The 11,119-nt window shown below is 45.1% G+C and overlaps 1 protein-coding gene across 3 annotated transcripts in view; it reads left to right on the top strand.

Annotated features, from left to right (window-relative positions):
• The window catches only part of LOC119396949 (uncharacterized), a 38,879-nt gene extending 28,381 nt beyond the window's left edge, over window positions 1-10,498 (top strand). The window contains exons 9-14 of one of the 3 annotated variants that reach the window (XR_007416658.1): window positions 1,635-1,733; window positions 4,508-4,596; window positions 5,646-5,713; window positions 7,634-7,711; window positions 7,791-7,884; window positions 10,348-10,498. Coding sequence is in view for 2 of the 3 variants with exons in the window: in XM_049417285.1 (XP_049273242.1) it covers window positions 1,635-1,733; window positions 4,508-4,596; window positions 5,618-5,713; window positions 7,634-7,711; window positions 7,791-7,884; window positions 10,348-10,479 (588 nt within the window). In the remaining variant the exon portion in view is untranslated. Of the gene's footprint in view, window positions 1-1,634; window positions 1,734-4,507; window positions 4,597-5,617; window positions 5,714-7,633; window positions 7,712-7,790; window positions 7,885-10,347 lie in introns of all 3 variants that reach the window. The other 2 variants (XM_049417285.1, XM_049417286.1) reach the window with 2 other exon arrangements.
• Window positions 10,499-11,119: the final 621 nt, after the last annotated feature.

Raw genomic sequence — 11,119 nt, 5'->3', positions numbered from 1 at the left:
CCCTGTCAAGACAGGGCGCACGCGAGCGCGCCCGGCCGATCAAGGTACGCATTTCCTGCTCTAACAACGCCTCCGGGACCCCCACCCCATGGGCCTTTCGCGCTACGAAAGACGGCCGGCACGTTTCCTCTCCGCTTGAGCCGTGATAGTCGCCTGCACTCGCGCGCCTTCACTTGCAAACTGAACATACGACGCGCTGGGCGATGTTATCGATTTGGACTTTATATGGAAACTCTCCGCGGACGCCGACGATGGAAATGCGCCTGGAATGTCCACATAATTGCTATCACAATAAAACGGATGTTGTAAAAAACAGAAAGGCATAAGAGTGTCTTATATACAGGGAGAAAGCGAGGTGCGGACAACTTGCAGTCGCCAGACCTCTGAGGCCAGTGTTTCACCTTTCTACCAAAGTTGCTGACACTGATCGCTTGTGCACACGACACGGACATTCCTGTCACCGAATGCAGCCGGTCTTCTGGTCGGTCGGGTAGTTCGTGCTTTGCGAAGAAGCGGTCTTAGCGACTGAGCTCTCTATCTTCGAAGTAATCAGTAACTTGTGCGGATTGCCTCAAAGACAACGTTTCAACGTTTCAGTGGCGCTGAAGCTAGAGGCAACGAAATGAATGTGCTCACATTTGTCTGCGCTGCTCATAACCACAGCGTTGCGACAGCTGGTGTTCGCGGTCACCAATACATGTCCGTCTGTGTGCGCATGACACCATGCTTGATTAGTAAGATAATTACTACCGTGTATATAGGGTCGACAAAGCTACGAGCCTTCATTTTTTCTAATTTATTGCATCGCTATTGCTGACATATATTCGCCTTTCGGACGAGGCTGACTTTTCCCCTTGCATTGGCGGATTTATGTATACCAAATAAACGTGATTTTTGAAAGGATCGAACGCAGACAATAGGAATACCTGCGATAAAATATAAAAAGGTTTCATCTCGTAGGTTCAAGGAGGCGAATCATAAAAGAAAAAAATCTCATCGCTTTCAAAGCATCCGCGCATAAGTACAAAACAAAAGCGCATTAGTACAATTCTCGGAGGAATCAAAAATATATCAAAGATATTAAATCAGATAAAAATGATTGCGTGCATTCTGAATTATGCGCAGGTACTCTTGGTTACGTGTTTTTCTTGTTTTTGTATCTATGCCGCATTTGTTTCTGTGAAAAATACAGTGCGGCAATTAGGAGATAATTCGCAAGTGTACAGTGTCCGCTGTGCTAACTTCAGCTCTTGTGTTATGTTACTCGAGGACGTTTCGGTTATGTGAACATTTATATTGTAGTACTGAGACTGAATATGCGATTGTTCATTCCTGTGTTTCTTTGTCTACTTTTGTGATTGTTTTGAAAATTTTGCGATGGCAACATAACACGTAAGAGGGTACCCTGTGCCAAATGAGGCACCAGCCTCTCCTTAAATACATCAACTTCAAACATTAATAATAATCCGATACACAGCCAGTGCTTTAACATCGCAATGTACGATTATTTTCAAATATGTGGAAGCTCAAGTTGCCATAAAATTATGTGGAAGTTGCATAAACATATGTGGACTCACAAGCCGCCATTTTGTCCACGGGACTCTAATATGGGAGACGCGTATTTCGAATTGCAGTTTAACATGTCAAGCACAGAAGTGGGAACGGTATTCACAGTCCAATTTGTTGGATATTCAATTGGTGCCTTACTTGGAGGTCTTTTCGCGAAGTACAAGGTGAGAAAAAGAACTTTCTTTAGACCTCGCTATTCGCGTGCTCAGCTTCCATATTACCAAGATGCAGTGCACTTATGTGAACTATAGCGTGACTATTTCAGCTGCCAACATTTGCCCAACGCCAGTTGTCACCTGTCATGATATATACGTAACAGAGATAAGACCTGTCATAACTAATAGAGAATGCTTTCCCCGAAACGATATTTCTGCAGTCGCTGCAAGTAACTAAAATATATTGCACCACGATTCTATCAAACTCATTAATCCTGGGTGGGAAAACCTCGTTTCCAAATGGGCATGTCGATAGGTGCGGCTTTGAGCGTATTATCCTCTCAGCTGGATTTATGTGCTCGTGTATGTAACCGATACAGTTAATGCGGCTAATTTTACATCACCGCGAGCATCACGAGTTGTCCAAATAACAGAAAAATGAATCTATGATAGCGTTGGCCCGAAGTACCACAAAATTACCTGTCTATTATTACGAAGTTGCAATTTAGTGCACACTGTGACATGCTAGCGTATGCTCAACACACCTCGAGTTTTCTAAGATTCCTCATAAGTGGGTTAAAGTACTTGTAATGCTATAAAAAACTATGGGACCAATAACTGTATTTTTGTCTTCAAGCAACACAGCAGCTTGATGTTGTAGCCCTTTGGTCACAACCGGTTTCTGTTTGTTTCTTTGTTTTTTTTTTCTTTGTTCACCATCGCACGTCATGCATTTTTCGTTCCATAGTCACTCTTTGAAACGTCTGACATATGCGTCCCGTTCCAGTTTCTGACATTCTTTCCACGTGACAGCTAGTATACTTTTAAATGAATATTGAAACCGGCGTGCGAAGTTAGCGAATCCTCATATTTTGCTACGCAGTCATAATAAGTTTTCAGCATTTCGTCGTTCCAGCATTGTCGAGCATATCAAGATGAAACTTTGTCCTCTTGTTGAACTTTGGTTAACTAGAATTATGCCTGTGATTCGCTACGGACGTACTAGGGCCCACGCGCATGTTCGTGTGTGTGTGTGTGTGTGTGTGTGTGTGTGTGTGTGTGTGTGTGTGTGTGTGTGTGTGTGTGTGTGTGTGTGTGTGTGTGTGTGTGTGTGTGTGTGTGTGTGTGTGTGTGTGTGTGTGTGTGTGTGTGTGTGTGTGTGTGTGTGTGTGTGTGTGTGTGTGTGTGTGTGTGTGTGAGAGACTTATTCTATCGCACTGTGTGTGTGCTTGGGAGTGGGTCTATTTGCTTCAACTGAGCTTAACAAAATCATTTTACAGTGTCGAAATATGAAAAATTCTTGTACTGAAGGCTCTTACATTACCGAGTAGCTATAGCTACTCCTTATGACACTGTTACACGTCACGTGGGGAGGATATTTCCGATCACTGTATTATTTTTGCATTCTAGATGCATACACGCTGGCTTGCGCATTCACCGCACGTGTGCATGCAGGAATATGGAGCGAAAAAATATATATATGCTGGCGCCATCAGTTGCTCGAGTGTTCTACAGCGGAGCAGTTATACTTTTCGTTATGTCGCTACGCGTGCGCATAAACTATCATCATCATGAATGGTCTATACCTTTCTAGAGCGTGCAACGCAACGACTCGGCCGGCGCGCGCTCTCTTCGTCCTCTGGACCTCTTCTTCTTCATCATCTTCTGCTTCGCTCCCCGAACATGTGCGCGCGGCGTCTGCGCTCCCGTTGCGCCGATTTGTCCGGCGTGGGATTCAATAACTCGGATGGACGAGCGATCGAGTGCAGAGAGAGAGAATGAAAGAGATAGGAAGAAAGAAGAAGATTCTTTGCGAAAAAATGTCCTAACGAGGCGGGATTCGAACCTGCGTACCCACGTTCCGAAGGCGAGCATCGTAACCACTCGGCTATCCAGGCATGCTAGCAGAGCGAAACATAGCCTTGTATAGTATAGTATAGCAAGGGGGTGGGGAAGGGAAGTGAGAGGGAGGAGGAGGGAAATGAGGAGGGGAGAAAGTAAAGCATAGCATAGAAAGAAAGAGAACAAAAATAGAGAGAAAGAAATAAATAAAAACAGAAAAAGAAAGAAAGGGAGAGAAAGATATCGACTGAAAGAGATAGAAAGAAAGAGTAAGCGAGAAATATAGAGAGGGAGAAAGAAATGTATATATAGAGAAAGAAAGAGTTATCAATAGACAGAAACAAAACAGGCATAGAAAAAATAGAGAGAAGAGAGCAAAGGAAAGAAAGAGATGAAGAAAGTAGAAAAAATTAAAATACGCCAAGAAGGCCACTTAGCTGAGCCAATGCCTCCTTGACTAGATGCCCGCCGCGTGGTCCGGTAACCCGGTTCCGTACCCTCTCCCTCTTTTTTTCTCCGCGGTCAGGCCACGAGCGCCCCCTATAGCGCACGCCTGCAACGGATGCAACGGGTTTTTCTTCCTGCGGCACTTAAAACGCCTGTCCTGTGTTAAAAGGGAACAGGAACACCTTACTTACTTACTTACTTTTACTTACTTACAACAAAGGTCACGTGCTGCTGCCTCCGAGATTGCCATCACGCCTGTTACGGTCTCGAAGGTGTAAGCGTATTTCCGCTGCCGCCGGAAGTCGGTCAGGCTACGAGCGCTGCCTCACGGATTTTGTGGTGAACTAAGGGAACCGCCGCCGCAATGGGAAAGCGAGCGACGCGGCGGGCATCTAGTCAAGGAGGCATTGGCTGAGCACTTGCTTCAGGCTTGGCACCACTAGTGCGATGCTGCCTTAATTATTTTTTACGCTAAATTTATTCTCTTTTCACAGATGGAACCATTCCTGAACTTTTTCGGGATGTTGCTGTCAACGATAGGGTACATCATACTCGGCCCGATACCTATCATACCAATTCTGCCGTAAGGAAAACTACCTCCGCACTTTATTCACCGCATGCATCTGTAGAACCTGCGAGGCGTCAGGGCCAAAGAAACGTGCTAACGACTAGGCTGATCCATCACGCTACACAAAACGTTAGTAGCCCTTACAGTTTCGAAACTCTTACAAATTGACTAGAGATAGCTGCCCGGCTACGAGCCACACATTGTCGTTGTATATGGAGTAATTCTATCTGCTTTAAAACAATATTCGCATCCTGCTAAGAAAACGCAGCTCAACAGCTTAAAAAAAAAAAACATCCACCCATAAGATCCTTTGGGAGTTGTTTAAGTGATGCGTAAGTGTAGAGCGTTATTGTAGGTGTCCGCATTTCCTAGAAAGCTCTTTTTGGGCGGCATCGGAAGGTCGTCTTTCATCTTCTTTCTAGCGTTCTTCAGCGCCTGGAAAGGCTACAATGGCAGGCGCATCCCGCGACCACCGAAACGCGTGTTTGGCATCAAATAGCAGAGTCAGAATTTTCCCGATGTGTACAATCTTCCATGTCGCATTTACATGTTGTAATAGAGAGCACTTTTATTCCATTACCGTGAAATTCAGCGAAGCCTTCGTAGAAAGTGTACTCCTTCTACATCGCATTCATATGGTTCAGATCAACGCTTTATTTGTTAAAGGAGGCGTCATCTAAAACTAGATATTGCGCAGCCACCTGATTAGTTCAGAAATGGTCCCTCTAGCGTCTGACAATATTCTCTCAATGTCACAGTTCTCGCTTGCTGGCTTTTAAGACGTACTTACGACGCGAAAACAATACGGCGTCACAATAATAATAATAATAATAATAATAATAATAATAATAATAATAATAATAATAATAATAATAATAATAATAATAATAATAATAATAATAATAACCAACGAGCTTGTGTCCTATCTTCTTTTGGACCTGCTTTGTTTTTTCCTAAAATATTGGCTGTCGCGCGAATGACGATTTCAGATATATGATTGATTTATTGTGTCATATGCTTTCTTTACGTGTTTCAGGAACGTTTTCTTTGTATATATATCTCAGATATTCATCGGTGTCGGCATGGCAGTCACATACGTCAGCCCCTACATGCATGCTCTCAGGCACAGCGTGTAAGCAGAATTTTTTTTTTATTTCAGTAATCGAGCGAACGAGAAATCTTATGCGAGGCTATGTATCACGGCATTGAGCTCGTGATTACGCGCGCCCTTCGCCAACTCCAAACAGACATGATGTAATTTGAACTATCATAATCTTACTGAAAGCTACCGAAGGATTGGCTGGAGCGCTTATAGCAGACATTTCGAAATCAAGGCAAGCAATTTACCGCTGTCCCTGAGTGTACAACCACTGCATACTGCCAGTATTAACATATGATGCGGAAGCTTGGAGGAAGAAACTCGAGAAGTTGAGAAACAGGCAGCGTACGATGGAACGAAAAATTATTGGCATAACATTAAGAGATAGGAAGACAACAGAGTGTATTAGAGAACAAACAGGTGTAGCCGACATTCTAGCTGACATTAAAAAAAAAATTATGCCAGCTTCGCACTATTGGTGCCAAGTTTGAAGGAAGGGCGCAGCTGGCTGGCCTTCGTTGTTCCTCCTTATTTTTTTTAATTTTTCTTCTCTTTCTTTATGATTCTTGCATCTCTTTTTTGTATCTGTTTCGTTCTATTTATTTCTTTCTCTCTCTCTCTCTCTATTTCTTTCTCTTTATTGCTCTTTCTATCTTTATTTATATTTCTTCCCTTTCTTTCTTTCTCTCTCTGCTTCTTTTTCTTTCTTGTTCTTTCTCTTTCTGTCTTGCTATCCGTTTTTTTTTCTCTTTTTCTTGTATGTTTCTTTCTATCTCTTTCTGCCTCTTTCTATGTGTTTCTATCTTTTTATGTATTTATTCCCTTTATTTATCTATATTTTTCTCTCTCTCTCTCTTCTCTTTGTCTTTTTCTTTCTATCTCTTTCTTTCTCTCTCTCTCTCTCTCTCTTTCACGTGTTTCCCGTGCCCCACTTCGCCGAGCAGAGTTTTCGTTTAACGCTCGCACCTTCTGTGTACTCGGTAGTGGGGTTTGCCCAATTTCTGTGGCGCATACCCACCTGTGGAGTTTTGCACGACGGAGCACAAGTTACCGATAACTTAAGCAGCTTCGCTGTTAAAAGATAGACTCGGGCATGTCACGTAATGCGAAGGACAGATAACCGATGGTAAGTTAGAGCGACGGAACGGATATCAAGGGATGAGGGACGTAGCCGAGGACGGCAGAGGGGTGGGTGCAGTGAAGGAATCGGGAACTTTGCAAGCGTTAAATGTAACCAGCTTGCGTAGTATGGGGTAGATTGCAAATTATTGAAAGGCCTTCGCCATGCAGTGGACGTAAAATAGGCTGAAAGTTATGATGATGACTGCTTCTGTGCCACCTGTAACCATGTGTTGTAGTGCCAGGTGGAGACGAGCGACGTTTTATTGCTGATGAAACAAACTACTGCCGAACTTCGTTATAACAAATTTGCATTCCCTAGGAAAGTGTCTTCATTACAACCGATATCTCGTATAAACATGTATTGTTTACACTCTGGTACTATCAGCTAGAGGCATCACATTTGTTTACTTTGACGTGACCGATAATTCAGTGTTTATTATGTCGAGGTTCAACTTAATTAACTTCATTAAGCTTTATTTTATGTATCACATTATGATGGCAAGATGGTTTGGCTACATCTAAGGGGCACTAAAGGAGAGCAATGAATCCATTTTGACTGATAAATTATAATTTGAAAACACTACTGTAGTAAATTTCCCCGTCACAGTTTTATTAAAAGAAGAGAAAATGAAGGTCAAAGTTTCTTCATTAAGTTTTTCGCTGGAATTTCTGCACGTGAGCATCAGTGTGACGTCACAGATTTCATTTTTTTTTTCATGTTTTGGCCTCAGTGGCTAATCTGAAGCAGCACATTGCGGCGTCTTTTATGAAACTGTGACTTTTGAGGCTTGAAAATCCGTAATCTGATCGCATTCATTATGCTCTATACAGTGAGACCGCTGGTTATCCCGACAGTGAGAAAACCCACGGAGTAGTCACAAGCGCCACTTACCAGTTCATGGTTTTTGGGTAAGTGAAATAAAGTATATAATGATAACATCGACTCAAGTGCTCGCTGACCCGTTTATCTTTGTCAAATATGCTCTAGTGCCGTCATAACTTCCCCCTTGGCGGGATTTGTGACCCAGAAGCTTGGCTTTCCATTTTCCTCCATGATTTTCGCCGGTGTTCTGGCTTTTTGGGTAAGTTCAGTAATATTTTAATAGATAAAGCTCATTTCGCATATTTATTTTTGAGCAGGCATCGAATGGAATAGTGCCAAGACTCACAGGAAAGTTTTGAGAGGATAGTTGTTAAAAGAAGTTAAAGGAAGTCAATTGCGGTTAAGCGAGTATGTGACCAGCACGAAGTGCTTGGTCATGGAAAGTGTATACGTCATGCATCGAGTTGGACAATTAATTACTAGTTAAATGAGATCAATACTTTCGGTCTTTAGTCGCTCTTTCTGTCTGGCTGTTGAACCCCTTGCTGAGGGGAAGTTGCAATTTAGATTGCATACATAGCAAACAAATTGCAGCTGTCAGAACTGCGACAAGTGCTATAGTCGAGTACAGCTTTATAATAAGTCCGCGGAATTTCCTCCTCAATGGCGGATGCGCACACGCCAGCACCAATGGGCGTGCGCTCCGGACTGACGTCGTGAGCCAGACGGCCGGTGACCCCGCCGGAGAACACTGCCGAGTGCATGAGCGGGACTATTTCTTTAGTCGCGGAGGCCGCGGAACCTTTCCCTTAAATTCTGATGACGTCGTGAGCCAGACGGCCGGTGACCCCGCCGGAGAACACTGCCGAGTGTATGAGCGGGACTATTTCTTTAGTCGCGGAGGCCGCGGAACCTTTCCCTTAAATTCTGATGACGTCGTGAGCCAGACGGCCGGTGACCCCGCCGGAGAACACTGCCGAGTGCATGAGCGGGACTGTTTCTTTAGTCGCGGAGGCCGCGGAACCTTTCCCTTAAATTCTGATGACGTCGTGAGCCAGACGGCCGGTGACCCCGCCGGAGAACACTGCCGAGTGCATGAGCGGGACTATTTCTTTAGTCGCGGAGGCCGCGGAACCTTTCCCTTAAATTGCAAAGAGAACGCAGATACGTCGAGGGCATCGTGATGGGTACATGGGGGAGAGACAGGAGTGACGGACGGTCGCTAAAAGTACGAATTTTTGTTGCCATGTAACCATTACAGCTATAACTGCAATGCTGTAGTGGAGGCCGGCGATGGTGCTGACGGATTAAAGCTAGTAGGGTCCCATGTGCATTCGCCTAAGACAACTCGAAGGCGAAAGCCATGTGGCTATTTTACCGTGCACTCTATATCGACGCTCAAGGTTCTCTAATTATTCGCAGTATTGTTACTTTTACTAATTAACTCAGTACTCGCTTAATTTGCTTTTGTTACAATGATATAAGTAACCGTATTAAATTTCACTAATTAGCTCACTACTCACTCATTTTGCTTTTATTATATACATGCACAGTAATGCTTTTGTATGGCTTAAGCGGCGTTCATTTCCTAGACGTCAGTAAGCCGAGTCACGCGAACGCTGTAAGCGGCCGGCGCCCCGGGCCAACGCCTCCTCGATTTTTTCAATGCCAGCCAGATGTGGCCCGATCCGGCCGTTCACCACCCTCTCCTCTTGACCTTTCCTACTCTCCCCCGTCGGCTATCCTGCTTTGCGTTCATGGGGTAGAATACCCTTTAGGCCGTGCCTCACGACGGATGTCAGACAAGGTTTTTTTTTTTTTTGTTCAGTTGTGGTGAGATCCGTGGGGCGGCGTCTTGCATCCCTCGTGATCGCTATGTTGGCTTTCATGCTGGTGAAGAGAAACTTGGCTAGTTGATCATTGTGAAGTAAAAGCAGCGCTAAAAACGGACAAGGACCAAGGAAGACACAGCGCCTGTGTCGTGTCTTCCTTGTTTTTTTAGCGCTGTTTTTTCTTCACAATCATCTCAAAGAGACGCGCTGTTCGTGGCGTTCGTGCTGCTGCGCGGGCCCTCCGTTCTTGGCGCTGTACGGGCCATCAACGGAGACGCGTCGCTGCGACGCTGCTGCATGCGCTGGCTTTCAATGCACCACGCGAGCGCTGTGAGGCAGCGACTGCATTTGTTCGAGCGACAAATGAAGGAGTATGAAGGAACAAATCTGACAGACGCATGATATAGGAGAGGGACGGCGAGTCTACCACATCTCCACGGGAACGCGCTCAGACGCTCGTGTGACGCAAGCAATCCTAACCTTTATGTGGCGTCGCACCACGACCACTCCCTGAACTAAGGCGGACCAGCGGTTCCCTTTGAAGAGCGAGCGTTTGCACTGGCATTGAAAAAATACAGGAGGCGTTGGCCGGGGAATCGCCTCCTGCATCTTCTTCATCTCGGTTTCACGCTTTCGCAAAGACGGAAGTAAGAGTTACGCGAACGCCGATTTATTCTTTTTATTCACCACGGGAACGCCGCAAATAACAATTGAACGCGCAGTTCGCGCGCTAGAGCCACGAGGCGTGCGGTTGCTTTTTGTGATTCACGAGCTTTTTTGTAACACGCGCTGGCTTTTGTCCACGCGACCCCTCCCATGGGGTATTTAACGCTTTTGCCTTGATAACGTACGGACGCTGACTTTCTATTATAATACTTATTTCTTTGCAGACCATCGTGACGGGCATTGTGTGGTTGCACCTAGATTACTCACTTTTCGGTAAGAAGCGACCACCTGGGTGCCAAAAACCTCCTACGACAGAGGATGAAGACAAAGTCCAGGCAGCGCCCCACTCTTCGTGACGTTGCAGAAAAGTATATCAGACATTCGCGCTAAGTAATCCCAGTGTGCAAGCAGCAGTGCTCGTGTTGTGTACATAAGAAAGACTGGACCCATGGAACGCTATGAGTGGCTTCAGAAGGTAGCGACGGTGTTTGTACGTAACCCGCGCTGAAGCGGCGTGAAGATATGTCAGCTACGTGCGTACATTTATACTGGAACTTAGGCGAAAAGTCGTTCTAACGCTATTGCGTTAAAGAGCACGCTTCGCAGAAATTTCTGCGAAATAATAAAAATCATGGGTCGTAGCCGGAATCGAACCCAGGCCTTCTGCATGGAAAGCAGGTGTTCGACCGCAGAGCCATGCCAGTGCTTGAAAAATCTTTTGAAAAAAAAAAGACTTGTGCATGTTTTTTTTTTCTTCCCCGCAAAGTCTGAGAGTACAACAACATTGGCAATCATAAAACAAGATAAAGGCGTGCAAATGCGGACACAGCCGAAAAGAACAAGGCACCACAAGCGCCGACTATCAATTGAATGGGCGCGCTGCGACGTAAGAGAAACTGGACACTAATTCACCTGCGCATGCGCAGGTTAGCGCTACCTCTCAGTCCGGCACGCGTGGGGATCTACGCGATAAATAGCCGTGCGGGCGTTTCATTT

The sequence above is a fragment of the Rhipicephalus sanguineus genome, chromosome 6, assembly GCF_013339695.2.
Source record: "Rhipicephalus sanguineus isolate Rsan-2018 chromosome 6, BIME_Rsan_1.4, whole genome shotgun sequence".
Taxonomy (NCBI): domain Eukaryota; kingdom Metazoa; phylum Arthropoda; class Arachnida; order Ixodida; family Ixodidae; genus Rhipicephalus; species Rhipicephalus sanguineus.
This window is presented reverse-complemented; position numbering and strand designations above follow the sequence as displayed.